Source organism: Pteropus medius, unplaced genomic scaffold (genome assembly GCF_902729225.1).
Source record: "Pteropus medius unplaced genomic scaffold, Ma_sr-lr_union100, whole genome shotgun sequence".
NCBI classification, from domain to species: domain Eukaryota; kingdom Metazoa; phylum Chordata; class Mammalia; order Chiroptera; family Pteropodidae; genus Pteropus; species Pteropus medius.
In genome coordinates, this window is record NW_024355205.1 from 4,928,111 (window position 1) to 4,944,536 (window position 16,426).

General features: G+C 35.7%; 1 protein-coding gene across 9 annotated transcripts in view; it reads left to right on the forward strand.

The window, feature by feature from the left end:
* The window catches only part of ARHGEF28 (Rho guanine nucleotide exchange factor 28), a 258,757-nt gene that overhangs the window by 190,024 nt on the left and 52,307 nt on the right, over positions 1-16,426 (forward strand). For all 9 annotated transcript variants that reach the window (XM_039857455.1, XM_039857458.1, XM_039857462.1 and 6 more), the window contains 9 exons: positions 678-726; positions 2,553-2,697; positions 2,778-2,899; positions 5,306-5,446; positions 8,353-8,600; positions 9,852-9,974; positions 11,192-11,309; positions 14,306-14,560; positions 16,101-16,177. In XM_039857455.1, coding sequence (XP_039713389.1) covers positions 678-726; positions 2,553-2,697; positions 2,778-2,899; positions 5,306-5,446; positions 8,353-8,600; positions 9,852-9,974; positions 11,192-11,309; positions 14,306-14,560; positions 16,101-16,177 — 1,278 coding nt within the window. The remainder of the gene's footprint in view (positions 1-677; positions 727-2,552; positions 2,698-2,777; positions 2,900-5,305; positions 5,447-8,352; positions 8,601-9,851; positions 9,975-11,191; positions 11,310-14,305; positions 14,561-16,100; positions 16,178-16,426) is intronic.

Genomic DNA, 16,426 nt, shown 5'->3' on the forward strand with positions numbered 1-16,426 from the left:
TCAGTTGGTCTCGGTAGGGCCTGAGAATTTGCATTTCTAACAAGTTCTCAGGTGATGTTGCTGGTCCTAGGACCATACTGAGAGGCCCACGCGACTAGAAGAATGTTCCCTGTATTTGGGTGTGGGCCTCTATAGATGGAAGCATCTATCTTTCTATTCCTTTCTTCCCCACTGTAAAGTCATGTCAGAAATGCATGTGAGTAACAAGCACCAAGACTTGGAGTCCCCAGTCTCCATGTTAACTCGAACACATACCGAGTCAGGTCACAGAGTTGAGGGTAATGTTTCAGTGCTCTAAGTCGTTGTATCCTTTAGGCAGGGGGAATAGCCAGATATAGAAAGAAACAGGGAGGAGAAAGGCAGTGCTGATCAGAACTCCCCTTTCATCCTGAGTCTGGACACTTGAGCTGGAGATTTCTGGTTCCCCTAGGCTTTTGATAAAGCTGGGATATTCATGAGACCTGTGTTCATGAGACACACCTTCATTATAACTTGCACATCTCATTATCATAATGTTTTTCTCTTTGTTGCATTTGCTTTGAATTCTTCTTTTCTGAAATTAAAAACAACAAAAATGGTATAGATAAGAATCCTGTTCTGCGTTCTGTGTGGACATTCTTATAGTCCAACGGGGCTCTGATCTTATGTGTTTCTAATGTTTTTTTTTTTTTTACCAGAAATTCCAAGAGAAATACAACAAGAACAAACCGCAGACCATCCTTGGAAGTAAGTGATGTGGAAAACAGGAGCGTTTTCAATTTTATACATGCCACACAGTCTTCAATGTAAAATACTCCCTCCTTTTGTTTTCTCATTTGCCTAATTATTTCTTCTTTCATAACATGTGCTTGCCATAATTTTTAGTTATACAAAGAATGGCATAAACTTCTATGACAGCCTAATACCCTTTGTGCCATATATACTTTATGATCTTTTGTATTAGGGAGGACCATATGGAGGAAGTATTATGATATCGCCTCATTTCTAAGATGTGATCTAGTGTAACATGCTCTAGTGATTTAATAACCTTTTTTGGGGAAAAGAGAAACACTCCATTAAATGTGCATAATTTTATGTTTTCTTAGCAGTAGCACATATTTATATACACAAATATACACCATATACTTCTTAGGAATCATAAAGTTTAGGAAAAAACTTTAAGTTTGGAATCTATAAATTCTTATCATTTCCTATTGTCCATTACCATAGCAACTTAGTACTTTCATTGGCTATGCTTGAGGCTCTGGTCTCATCAGCTTCTTTAGGATGAGAGAGAGATTTTAAAGCATACCTAAGGGTTTTTTTTTGTGTTTTTTTGCATATTGTTAAACTTGACGCTTCTGTTTTTTCTTGAACTATATACGGCTGACGTTTAAACGATGTCTCTTGACTGTAACTGGTAGCCTTTGACAGTTCTTTACATTGCATGCAAGAACCAGTGATGCTATCATCTATGTTTGAAAAGCTTTTAATTTGTCGTGAGAGAGTTTGCCATTTTTTCTTCTTCAAAATTTCATTGCTGGCTCTGTGGCAGGCATACTAAGTTTGTGGTCATTTCAATGCTGTAACAAAGTGTAACCAGTGTTTTTAAAACCATTTGAATCAGAGACAATGAAGAATGCAGATTCATGGTGACATGCAATTTATTGTGATATTATAGAAGGTTGGGCTAGTGCAGACAGTAACAACTGTGACATCATTTATTCTCCTGCTGTGACACCAGAAGTCCTTTTGACATCAGTCGTAAGGTGCTTCTCAGTTTCATGAAGTTAAGTGTGAAAACAAAAAGCATCTTAGAATTGATAAAATACTATCTATTCCTCCTCTTTACTTGGGAATCATAAGAATAAAATTAAATCATATATGTATAAAATTCTTTGTAATATGCTGGAGTTTCATGCAAGTATTTCCCCCCTTTTGTTAGAGAAGGTGGAATAGCTACAGCTATAATATTACGGGACTGAAAAATTTATACTATGCATCAGATGTAAAACTGACCAGAAAGATGTTGAAGCACCATTTAGTTTTCAGTATGTGAGAGAGAACAGCTCAGCTTGGTTCAAAGGTTTCATTTGCCTGAAATTCGTATACCATAAAGAAACAGACTCGTCAGTATCATTCCAATCTACTGACATGCCCTGTGTGTGTCTTTGTTTGTTTATACACACGATATGCATTCTAGTAATAGTGCTAATAACACCTTGCATCTATTTAAAGCTGGCTCTAAGGAGTATAAGCAGTGGTTTATAAGAAAGCTGTCCCAGTGTTTCCCCATTCCATTTTCTTGTTTGTTTGTGTGATCCCAGCTACCCTCAGTCTCTCAGTAGATATGCTGAAGCAGGCCTGCAGCCTGGCGATCAGGAGGGTGTGAAATCAAAGGGACATTTGAAGCAGGTGTTGGGACGTGGCAGGGAGGCTGATTTCAAGGCTAAGCATGTGATATATTAGAAGCAGCCACTCGACTGTTTAGCTTTCTGGCTTTTAAGTGACTACCTTTACTTGTAATTACTGCCCTCTATGAAAACACATGAAGCATCCATTCTGATTTCTAGGTTCTTCATTTCGAGACGTCCCACTGCCTGGCCTCTCATTGCACCCTTCTTCCTCCATGCCTATCGGATTGCCGACTGGGAGGAAGGAAACTGCAGGGCAGGTCCATCCATTGTCCAGAAGTGTTCCAGGCACCACCTTGGACAGGTAAGGCACCCTGTGGTTTTACATCTTCATGTCTCAGAGCCTCTGCTGGAGCTAAGTCTTCTCCCTCCTTCCACCTTCAGGAGGTCGGGGCCATCCTTGGAGGCCGAGAGTGACGGAAACACCTGGAGATGCAGGTCTCATTCCGATGAGCTGTTACAGTCCATGGGCTCATCCCCCTCCACAGATTCTTTCTTAATGGAAGGTGAGAAGAAGATGCATTTGCATTTACTTGTGTTTCCATGAGCATTCGTCATAAGGAATATTTTCTGAAGGATGTAAGATTAAAACATGTTCTTTTTTCTTTTTAAAAAAATTATGTTCCATGATGTCTCTTTGGTATGGGTTCTTCTGGTAAAAAAAATAAAAAGAAAATTTAGCCCTAAAGTAGACTCCATAGAGTGACCAAGGAAATATGATGTATTTTTTAAACGGACATGTGTCATAAACGTAATGAAGATAAGGGCATACATTGTATGTTTGTTGTTTTTAAAAGTTTTACAACTGTTAATGAATTGAAATAAAATTATACATTAAAATATATATCCTTCATTTAGTTAAGACTGACTTGTTTGGAACTCTGGGATCTTTATCCCCATCTGTTGCCTCCTACTTGTTGGGAAATAAAAGCGTTTTTTCAAAAGAGCATATTTTGTAGCATAGAACTTAATCTGAAGGCTTACTTACTGTATCCAAGTTGTAGCAATAAATGAAAGAAAACCAAGTGGAAGGAGAGTAGTGACAAAAGGAAGGAGTGGACTCTGCTGCAGGAATCTGTTTCTTTTATTTTAAACTTAAGCCTTTAAGTTAACTGTCATGTCATCTTTTTTTTTTTTTGCATGTTTATTTTTATTTTCTTTAAAATGCTTAAACATCCATTTTTTTATTTTTAATTATAGTTGGCATCCAATATTATATTAGTTTTAGGTGTACAGCACAGTGGTTAGACATATTTATAATTTACAAAGCGATCCCCTCTATTAATCTAGTACTCACCTGGCACTATATTTAGTTATTACAATATTATTGACTATATTCCCTGTGCTGTACTTTACATCCTCATGACTATTTTGTGACTACCAATTTCTACTTCTTAACCCTTTTGCCATTTACACAGCATCCCCAAACACCCTCTTATCTGGCTACCATCAGTTTGTTCTCTGTGTGATTGTATCTGTTTTGTTTATTTTTTAGATTCACATATATGTGAAATCATATGATATTTTTCTTTCTCTGACTTGTTTCACTTAGCATAATACCCTGTGGGTCCATCCCTGTTGGTACAAATGGTGAGATTTCATTCTTTTCTCTGTCCGAGTAATATTCCACTGTATGCGTGAGATATACATACATACATTCACACATACATATACATATACAAATACATATACATATATACATACATACATACATATACATATATATCTCCACCTCTTCTTTATCCATTCAACTGTCAGTGGGCACTTAGGTTGCATCCAGATCTTGGCTATTGTAAATAGCATTGCAATAAACATAGGTGTTCATATATTTTTTGAATTAGTGTTTTGGATTTCTTCAGATAAATACCCAGAAATGGAATTGGTAGGTCATAAAGTAGTTCTATTTTTACTTTTTTAGGAACCTTCAAACTGTTTTCCATAGTGGCTGCACCAATTTGCAATATCACCAACAATGCACAAGGGTTCCCTTTTCTCCCCATCTTTACCAACACTTATTGTTTATTGATTTATTGATAAAATCCATTCTGACAGCTGTGAAGTGGCTTTAATTTGCATTTCTCTGATAATCAGTGACATTGAGCATCTTTTCATGTGTCTATTAGCCATCCGTATATCCTCTGTGGAGAAATGTCTATTCAGGCCCTTTGCCTATTTTTTAAATTGAATTGTTTCTTTATAATTTTGGATATTAACCCCTTTTCATGTCATCTTTACTGCATAAATTAGAATCTCTCTCAGGGGTGCTAGTTGGACAAATAGAGTTTAGTTTTCCTAAAGAGAGAAGGAAGGAGAGAGGGAGAGTGAGAGGGAGTCGGGGAGAGAAAGAGAGAGAGAGAGAGAAAGAGAGAGAGAGAGAGAGATGTCAAATTCTGTCAGAAAAATCTGTACTCAGATGTGACTCGAGTCTTTACACCCTGCTTCACGTTTATAATAAGGACAGCAAGCCAAGTACAGAGCAAACCAAGTGGACAAGTACAAAATTTAGATTTGAGCAAACAGTGCAAAATAACCTGGAGCAAAAGAAATTAGTGTTCATGATTCTGTAAGTACATTGTGGACTCTGAAGGTTGCTAAAAGTAAAACCAAAATAGGGAAAGCCAAAACAAACAAAAGAATCTTCAAATGTCTCTTTTTTTGGCATATGCATAATCACTGTGTTAACATCTAAGTCTTCTGTGCTTTCATGAGAGGAGTCTCGATTTGTACCATTTCACCAGTTTATTTTTCATATATTTCAACTCCATATCAACAGTATTTTGGCTTAGTTGTTTCTGTGTTCATAGCATTTTTATTTAGTGTGATGAATCCATAAATATGGATACTTGTGAAGGTCTGTCTGTGTTACGCCTGTTATTCTACTCTCGACTTTTCTTTTTCTAAAAACACATTAGATGTCGTGGACTCTTCTCTGTGGAGTGACCTCAGCAATGATGCCCAGGAGTTCGAAGCAGAATCTTGGAGTCTTGTGGTGGACCCCTCATTTTGTAGTAGGCAGGAAAAGGATGTCATCAAAAGACAGGATGTCATTTTTGGTAAGCTTTTTAGATATGATCCTTAGGGTGAAGCATTGTGGTATAGAGGAAAGAGCCTGGCATTTGAAACCATTCCGACCTGGGTTTAAATCCAACTTCTGTTATTTTCTAGTTACTTGATCTCAGACAAATTGTTAACTCATCTAGACTTCAATTTCTCCATCTGTGAAATGGGAAATAATGATACTCAGGTTTAAAATGTTATGAGGCATTATATATACCTGGTACAAAGCAAATTTGATTTCTCATACCCTTTTCAAGTTTACTTATGCATGGCCTTTACCCCTGCTATTATAAGAATCACAGTAAAATTTAATGTAAATTTTAAATCACAGTAAAATTTTAATCACAATAAAATTTAATCACATATTTAAATGTAGCATCAAAAGGACTGCTGCGTATATGACCCTACAGTCTGCTCACACACACCAGGGTAGTGCCATTCATACAGAATGCAATGGGACTGGCGACACCTGGGTTAGGGCAATGTGTGACTATGTGCTGCAGTCCTGACTATGGAGTTCACCTCTCTGACATTTTATTATTTCATGCCCTTTGGGGTGGAGGCAGTCTGAATTAGGGGACGTTAGATTATATACTAGTTAGGAAAAAAATGAAGTTCAGAAAATTTTCAATCTAAAAAGTGGTTCCAAAAAGATACCTTATTTGAAAGATGAGACTAGCTCTTAGTTTTCACTGATCCTGTGTATGTGCAGACCTTAGCGGTATTTCAGGTTTGGATTCAGGCCACCATCATAAAGTGAGTATTGTAATAAAGAGAGTTGTAATCCTTTTGCTGGTGGAGGGTCTTGACTTCAATTTGCAAAAAACACAACATCTGTGAAGGAAAATAAAGCAAAGCACAATAAAATTAGGTATGCCTATATTCAAATGTGAACCAAAAAAGTCCATTGGCAATGAGGACCCCTTCTCACCTGGGTCACGTGTTGGTTATGCTGGTCAGGTGAGACGATGTATAAGCACGCTTTGAAATCTGTCCACAGCTGTACTGACAGGACTTTGGAAAGGAAGATGCTGTCTCCTTTAGTATTTCTCAGGCAATTTATATTGTACTATAATTTTTCTTAATTTATTTCTCAATTTCATATATTAGAAATAACCTAACCCCATTTGGGATGAATTATCATGTAGTGTACTTCACAGCATGGCCTTTTGTGTCAGAAAAGCTTGGGTTCTGGAGAAAATTTTCCGCCTTCTTCATGTCTCTCTTCGAAAGATGAGAGAAACCATTCCTATTTTTTTGGTCATAATGGATCAATGGATTAGAAGAGTAAATGAAATGATATGGGTATGTGTTTAGTACAGAGTGGGCAATAGAACATGAATAACAATAATTAAAAGTTAGTGGGTTCCCAACTAAGGAGAGTTTTTTTTATGATAAAATAACAAAGCTACATGTAGATTTGTTTACTCCTATGGCTAATGTTTTAGATTCTTTCTCAAAACATGGGAGTTTGGAAATACTAATCTAGAACTTCCTGTGCTCCCAAAATTGTGAATTATTGTCTCTCATGATGCATTTTTAACATTGAGATTTAATTCACACACCATAAAATTTATCCCTTTACAGTGAATCTAATGGTTTTTAGTATATTCACAAGGTTGTGCAACCATCAACTACTAATTCCAGAGCATTTTCATCAGTCCAGGAAGAAAACCCTGCATCCATGAGCAGTCAATCATTCCCCATTTCCCCCTCCCACTTAGCCCCCAGCAACTACTAATCTACTTTCTGTCTCTGTGGATTTGCCTATTCTGGACATTTTGCATAAGTGGAATTGTACAATTTGTGATATTTTATCACTGGTTTCTTTCAGTTAACATCATGTTTTCAAGACTTATTCATGTTGTATTATATATATCAGTCTCTATTCCTTTGTATGGCTGAATAATACCGCATTGTGTAAATACACCACATTCTGTTCATCTAATCATCAGTTGATGGATATTTTGGGTTGTTTCTACTTTTCAGGTCATATGGTGACTTTATGTTTAACCTTTTGATGAAATGCCTGGCTATTTTCCAAAGCAACTGTACTATTTTACATTCCTATCAGCAATGTATGAGGATTCTGATTTTCTCACATCTTTACCAACACTTCTTTATTGTCCATCTTTTTTATTACAGTTATCCTAGTATATATGAAGTGGTGTCTCACTTTGGTTTCGATTTGCATTTCCCTGATGGCTAGTGATTTTGAGCACCTTTTCATATGCATATTGGCCATTTGTACATCTCTTTGGAAAAAACATCTATTCAAATCTTTTGCTTATTCATGAAGTGGGTTTTTTTTTTTTTTGAGTTATAGGAATTCTTTATATATTCTGGACACAAGTCCCTTATCAGATGTCTGATTTGCAAATATTTTCTCCCATTCTATGGTTTGTTTTTTCACTTTCTTGATGATGTCCCTTGATCATTATGCATTATTTTCCCTTGGAGAAAGTAGAATTTTGGAAACAGATCCAGGAATAAATTAATTCAATTTAATTCACCAAATTAATTGTGCTCCTACTAAATACAAAAAAAAAGATAAAAAAAGAAAAAAGTGGGAAAATTATATTTTACACAGCATTCTGGAGAGAATAACACCTGGTTCTTAGCTGAAGTTACCTAAAGGTGCTGGCTTTATGTTATGAGTTTCAGATACAACAAATTGTTATATATTGGACTTGATTTACATGTATCTTCTTATCTGGAAAAAGAAAATATAGATTAATAATTTGAGCTTACCTTAAATGTTTAATTGATCCTGACTTTTATAGTGGAAGAATGTTATTTCTAAGCGTTCCTTCTTTTTTATTTGTGTAACCTGGAGTTAGCTACTAACTTAAGGCAGTCGAGATATTGGTTTTTAAAGCTTATTTTTGCTCACACGTTTCAGAGCTAATGCAAACAGAAATGCATCACATCCAGACCTTGTTCATCATGTCTGAGATCTTCAGGAAAGGGATGAAAGAGGAGCTACAGCTTGACCACAGCACTGTGGATAAAATCTTCCCTTGTTTAGACGAGTTACTAGAAATTCATAGGCATTTCTTCTATAGCATGAAGGAGCGAAGACAGGAATCCTGTGCTGATAATGACAGGAATTTCATCATCAACCGAATTGGAGATATTCTAGTACAACAGGTAAGAAAGATTTAAAAGCCCTAATCTCAAAAACCTAAAGGTTTACAGATTCTCTGCAGTGTTAAAAGTCTGTGGAGAATGGAAATCAATTTTATGCCAATTGACAGGTGGTTTGGGTTGGTTTTCTTTTATTCGATGTTGCTTTGTATGACTGATGGCTGAGAGCTTTTCACAGCCAGTGGCTGGATCATCCCTGGCACTACTGCTACCTCCACCAAGTGTCACAGCCGTAAATAAATCCCTTTATGAAAATTCTACTTAGACTTCTTATTGTGATGGCTCCCCAATTATGTGGCTCTCTCAGTGGGCCCATGATAGTCTTACCAACATCTTCAAGACAAACACTGGCTCATTTTAGGAGGAGCGAGGCAGATCTATTATCATTAAATCCCTAAGGTTCATGCCTAGAAGACAAGAGATTTTTCTACAGGTCAAGCTTTTTGAAATATCCATTTCACATCTCTGCTGCTCCGTCAGTTAATAAATTGACATCCTGGTTATGCATCTCTCTCTTTTATCTTGGCTAATGATTACCTGCCTCTTGATCCATTTGTGGCATGCTGACAAAAATTAAATTTCCAACGGAGGGTAGAGTCCATGGAAATGATCAGTTAGCCAGTATAAATGCCGACCAGTGAAAGGACCCTTACTGAGGACCCCCAAATGTTCCCACATAACCCTTCGATCTTTAAAAGTATTAAACTATAAATTGAAATGGCAAAGTTGCACAAACACCAAAAAAGGAATAAAATATATTCAATGTTTTTCACTTGGCTATTTGATAATTGAATTAGTTCAATATAATATAATGACATTAGGTTGATGTCTTTCTTCCCTTAACCTCTTGACTACTTCCTTTTACTTTAATTTTAAAAGTGTTTGGAGAAGAAAAGTGATTTTGTTCAGAAATTCCATGACATTTATCTTTTTTTTTTAGTGTAAATAGTTTATTTGTTCATATGCCATAAAAAGTACAGAAAAGTAATATGAACTGCTCTCATAAAACATTTCTAATATTAGTAAGAAGCAGGCCCATTAATAGACAAACAGAATATGCCAACATTGTTGTCTACTTGTAGATTAATAAATAGACAATTATTTTAACATTTGCTCATCAGCATTGAGCTTTGGAAACCATGATGTTTATTCTATATTTGTAACGAATGTATTGAAATATGTGAAAATTACATTTTCTTTTTAATGTTTAGAACAGACTAAATTTGTAAACCATCATTGAAATGTTATTCTCAGTTTTCAGAAGAAAATGCAAATAAAATGAAGAAAATATACGGAGAATTCTGTAGCCATCACAAAGAAGCTGTTAGCCTCTTTAAAGAACTCCAGCAGAATAAAAAGTTTCAGAATTTTATTAAGGCAAGTATTTTAAAACTCTTACAAAGTAGTAAACCAGCGTGGGAAAAGTTGACACTCATTTCTCATGTGATCTAAGCAAGTTTCACAGGCAGGCAGTGCCATTTTTCAGGGGAAGGAGAAGAGAGTAATAAGTTTGTGGCAAAGATGGAAAGTCTTTTTTTCTGTTAGTAAAGTATTTCTACCAAATCATTTTCTTTTGTATCTTATATTTGTGTATCTTATATATTCATGTCCTCCTAGCTTCTGAGAACCATTGTAATATCCTATGAAGCTGTTTCATGCCCTGACAAATTATGAATAAGAACCACAGTAAAAATATAAAGACAGAGTCCACCCCACCCCTACTAGATTAGTTTGAAGCAAATCCATAACATATATCATTTCATCTGTAATAGGTATCGCTAAGCAATTCGACATCTCTTTAAAAAAAAAATACAGTGACTATCACACTTAGATAAATTAATAATATTTTAAAATATTTTTACAGATGGCCAGTGTTCATTTCTCTGAATATCTCATAAAATTGGATTGCTTAAATCAAGATCTGTCCAAGGATCACAATTTAAGTCTCTTTTAATTTTAATGTTCTTCTTCACCCTTTTTAGCATCTAATTTATTTGTTAAAGAAATCTGTCCTTTACAGTTTCATGGATTCTAAATTTTTATCTACCATTTAAAAAAATGTTACCAGATTCTCTTCCTTTTTTTTCTTCACATATACATGCATATTGAGAACTTGAAAACTTACAGAATACTTTGAGACTTTTAGAAAAAAGTTGCCCTGATTAGAGGAAACTTTAAGTGATATGATAAATACCACTTCTACAAATGTAGAGAAAGATCTGTTGGAAAAACATATTTAACTGCAAACTTATACTCAAAATCTAACTTTGATTTCTGAGTATTTTTCAAAACTTTTGCTTTTCATGAATCTTACCATTATAAGTATTAGAATGTGCTCACTTTTGGAATTAACTAGAAATACATCAGAACAACTTGAAACTTCTTGAAATCTTGGAGAGTTGGGTTTTTGAAATTCATGGCAAAGAATGTAATTTAATGACAATGCATCAAGTTTTAATCAGTGATAATGCATATTGTGTTGTGTTTGAATAGAATTATGCTATTGCAGATTCTTTGTGTTATTAAATTCACACTTAAAAAGAAAATACAGATAGAATTTGTATATATAAAAATGTATATCTATATTTTTTAAGCTCCGAAATAGTAATCTTTTGGCTCGACGCCGAGGAATTCCAGAATGTATTCTGCTGGTCACTCAGCGCATCACAAAATACCCAGTCTTGGTGGAAAGGATATTGCAGTACACAAAGGGTGAGTGATGACTTCTGGGACAAACATTTGCTTCTCTCATTAGTTTGAAACATACCTAAGGTGTTGTAAAGAGCTATAAATGCTTGTGGCCTCTGATTCATAAAGATTTTTATTACGGAAAAACTGTTAAAGCCTAAGGATCTTTAATAATGTGGTTGGCCAATAGTCTAAATTCCTCCACACAGCCCAAACGAGACTTTTTCATACTTTGACCCTGCCTTTCCCTTCTACAGTTTCCCTATATCCAGACCTTCTTAACACCTCTTCGTCCTTGTCTTCCTATTACCTTCCCAGCAGTCTGATGAAACATACGCGATTGATCCTAGCACCAAATGTCAACTTTTGTAAGCAGTGAATTATTAGATTGAGAATGATTTATGAAGGAGCTATTTTTGACTCTGCAAATTCATTAAGTTCTAGGGAGTAGTAACACCTGGGCATCCTTAAGGAGCTATTAATGCACATGTAAACTCCTGAAGGGATCTAGATGGCCTTTGTCTGTCTGGTTCATAACTGGATCTTCAATGCCTAGTGCAGTGGTTAGTACAGAATAGACAATCGATAAACAAACACATATCAGTGCAATGAATGAATATGTAAAAATGCCTGTTTCTCAAGCTAATGTATTGATCTTGAGTTTATTATTTTTTGGGGGGGGAGGGGGATAGCGTGTTATATTAACAAGGACTTGGTTTTCGAATTGTGTAACCTTGCATTGCCCTCACATATACTTGCATCTGCCACATAGTTTAATTAAATGAGCCTCAGTTTTCTCCTCTACCAAGTGAGAATAATAATCCTTATGGAACTGTTGTGAAGATTAAGTGAGATTGTCTCAAAAAGTGCCCATTGCAGAGCCTGGTATATATAAGATGCTCCTGTTTTTATATTATCTTTATTATGATCAATGAGATCTTAAATGACAACTCTAAAAAAGTAAACTTCTAACATCCTTTTTTGGAGGGAAGAGTCTCGGCGAGTAGAAATACATGATATAGACTTTCTATTTTTCAGTCATTTAGAATTAAGTTCAGGCAGGAATGGTAACATCTCTCCCTTGTATCCCATTTTTATTGCTCCCTATAATTTAATGTAAAAGAAACTATAAACACAATACATGGAGAAAAGCCTCATAAGTTTTGTTGTCAGCAAAAGAACGAAAATAAAATTAAGACTTTCTGTTGGTATTATGTTCATATTCTCTTAAGTTTAATACAATGCCTAAAATACTGAAATTTGTCAGATTGTATTAGGTCAGCTAGTGCTACTACTCCAAGAGTCATGCCATGCCAACTTCCTGGTAGAATGAGGGACAATGATTGCCTACTGTGTATCAAAAATGATAAGTATGACATGGCTCCTCAGGCACATCTGTCATAGTGGCTGAGGACACTACTTCTTTGGGTCAGACTTTATCAATGGTCAGTTCTCTCTCTCTGGTTATTGAGAACATTGGTTCACATGACTCTACTACGGCAGTGCTTCTCAAACTCTGTTAGGAATTACCTTTCATCTGGGGATCTTGTTTACATGAAGATTCTGATTCAGGAGGTCTGAGGTGGAACCCAAGGTAAGAATTTCTAACAAGAGTCCCAGGTGAGGCTGATGGTGCTATACTTTGAGTGATTGTACGACAGGTTTGTCCCTGAAGGTCAAAAGGCATTGAGCCTTTTCTTGGCCTTACCCGAGTCACCTTGCTGCTCAATTTTGATTTTCTGTACTGTACTATTTATAAAATACACTCTTTAGAAAGAAAAATCTTTGGGGGGGGTGCTGCTTAGTGGGCAGTAGATAAAGTGGTGAGGTGTATTTTCTCGTGGGCAGTGAAAAAGAATCTTTTTTTTTGTTGTTACAAATGGATATCTGGATCTGTTCCTTGAGGTTTTCTGACAAAATTACATATATATATATATGTAAATATGTATATATATGCACACACATATACACACATGCATGCATGTATACATATACAAATACATATACATATACATATGTATTTAAGACATTTAAAACTTGGAAATGTTTAGACCATTTGGAAGACTTGTTCTCAATCCACTTGACTGCTACTTCTGCATGTTCTGGGTTCTAAAGAACCTTTTAATTTCTCTGCCAATCTTTTTTTCCTCTCCTTCTAGTATCTTCTAACCTCCTGAAACTTCCCCTTTCAGTTCCATTTGCCTCAATAAACACTAACTAGGTATTTTTTTTATCTTCAAATATAGGAAATAGGTATATACAGTTTCATCTGGAGTTTCAAGAGGCCGTTACAGAAACTCCTCCAGAGTTTTTTCTCAAGATAATCCAGAGATAAGAGCAGGTGGACAGTGCTTTAAAGAATAACAATTGGAACTGATGATTATTTACTCTTGTGGCATGAGCATGGCTAACTAGGCACAGTGCTGTGGTGCAATATTTTAGTTCAAAAAATGTTTAATATATATTATTAATATACTCATCTTCATGTGAATGCAGTTATTAAATATAATTTTGAGTATTATTTTTATGGAGGAACAAATTCAGGAAGGCAAGAGTCTGGGGCCAGTTCAAGGCACCCTACAGCTTCATTTTATGAAAGGACTGCAATGTGGGCCTGCAGCTCAGTTAAGTTCTGAGAAACTCGGTTTGGGGATTACTTGATTACCTCTGTCTGGGAAGGTGGAAGGAAGGCCTAGGCTAGGATTTATAACGCATTCCCTGTTCTAGGGGAAGGGTCAAACCAGTCCCTAGAAATCAGATATCCTATTTGCACAGCGTTTCAGCTGAAGCACATTTGATAAATCTTTTGTAAATCTTTCATAATTAAATATTTTTACGCTGCTTTTTGGGAGAGGGATGCAGAGTGACCTAGTATTTGGATTTTAATCCAATATTTTTGTTATGAGATTTTTTGCTATTTGGATTACACATTTAACTATTTAAACTATAGGGGAAAAAATTGTCTTCTTTAGCACTCTGGCTTATTGTATAATGTTTCTTTCTTTCTTTTTCCCATGCAGAAAGAACTGAAGAACATAAAGACTTGTGCAAAGCTCTTTGCTTAATTAAGGACATGATTGCAGCAGTGGATTTAAAAGTCAACGAATATGAGAAAAACCAAAAATGGCTTGAGATCCTAAGTAAGATTGAAAACAAAACATGTACGAAGCTCAAAAATGGCCATGTGTTCAGGAAGCAGGCACTGATAAGCAAAGAAAGGACTCTGTTATATGATGGCTTTGTTTTTTGGAAAACCGCTACTGGCCGTTTCAAAGGTACTGTGTCTCTAACAGATCGATTTCCTTTTCTTTCATACATGTTACTTAACAGAGTACCGATTTTCAAAAGAAAAGTGACTCAGAGATGCAGGCACACACACAAACCCTGGGTCAGTGGAAGGATTCCTATAGGATCAAGTTGTGAACTTCTATAGGCAAACGTGCCAATGCTACAAACCTTTGGTGGGAGTTCATTCTCCCAAGCAAAAGCCATCATATATATTTTATGAATTCACAAGTTTGTGATGTTTGAATCAAAGGAAATGAGAATTCTGCTAATAATTGGCACAGAAGTATTAATCTGGCAGCTGTGGTGTGTTGAAAGTGAAACAGTACCCCTGTCCACCTGGAGTCTGCCAGGCCAGCCTGGGACTGGCAGCCCACTGAGGGAAGAACTCAACTCTGTACGTCATCTTCGTTTCTGAGCAATATACTGCATAAGTAGACACATTTGCATTAGTGTAAGTGCTTCCTCAGTGCTACTGTTTGCTAATGGGCATTAACTTGACCCTGTTAATCTGGTTAGAGTCTAAAACAGTTTTTTTTGAGATTCTTAAGGGCTGATTCTGTAGCTAGCACCTTGTCTGATCAAAGCTTTCTCAACTCCGGCCACACACTTGAGTCACCTCTGGAGCTTAAATAATTTACTAATGCTCACGACTTCTCCCAGAAATTCTTAGTTTATTATTCTGGAGACGAAGCTCAAATATGGGGATGCTTAAAAGCTCTCAGGTGAGTCTGCTGCACAGCCAGAGTTAAGAACCACTGGTCTGCTCTCCTCATTTTTAATACATCTTATCTTCCTGAGGTAAGCAATGACAGATTGTTATTTCCATTGGATGTTTATCAAGTTTTGGTGGAGGTTGCAACAAATGACTGAAATGCGCTTTGTTGATCAGCAAATTGAAGCTAAACATTAACCACAATTAGAATATTAACCAAACTAAAATATTAACCACAATCTGTAGATCCTATGGCGCCATGTCATTTGCTCTGTATCCTTTTACAGGAATAAATAATTTGATAACTGTGTCAGAGTGTTCAGTGGCATAGTGAAGACAGGTTCTTGTGAACAATTTGTAAGGGAAATATAGGATCTCAAACTTTCCTCAGATCTAGATGGAACAAAATAGCAGATTTGTATATATAATTCAGGGCAGAAGCTGCCCTCTAATGTTTTTAATTAAGCACCTTTTTCCATATAAAGGTAAAGGCTCGCTCCATTCTGTTAGAACCTTCTTTTTTATTGGATATTTTTCTTCCATTTTGAAAGCTACATTAAATTTTGCTGGAGGTTTAGCAATACTTATAGTTACACACAGGAACATGCACATTTAAACACAGCTTGTTATCTATAAAATATTATCTTTGACTATCATAATACAGTATTTTTTAATAAGTTTCATAATTAGACTAAATCTTAGTCTTTTATTTTTGATAAATTTATTTAAATTTCAAACATGAAATCAGAATATTTAATAATGACATTTGAACTGTGGTTTGCTTCATTAATACTAGTAATGTTTTTCCTTTGAAGATATTCTAGCTCTACTTCTAACTGATGTGCTGCTCTTTTTACAAGAAAAAGATCAGAAATACATCTTTGCAGCTGTTGTAAGTATATGGCCACGTGATGCATATTTTAAATGGTTTAATCCTATATCTCCTTGAAATATGCCTGAAATTCCTAGAGACAGTAAATAGTCTTTGGCAAAAATATGCCCCTACCATATTCCCATTATAATTAGCAATTGTGTTGTTTATAACAAGCATTGAATTGGATTTAACTAGCGTAAGTGTTGAGTTGTCACACCCAGCACAGGTAGTCATCTGGTTCAGTAGGTTAACCAGTTATAAAAATAT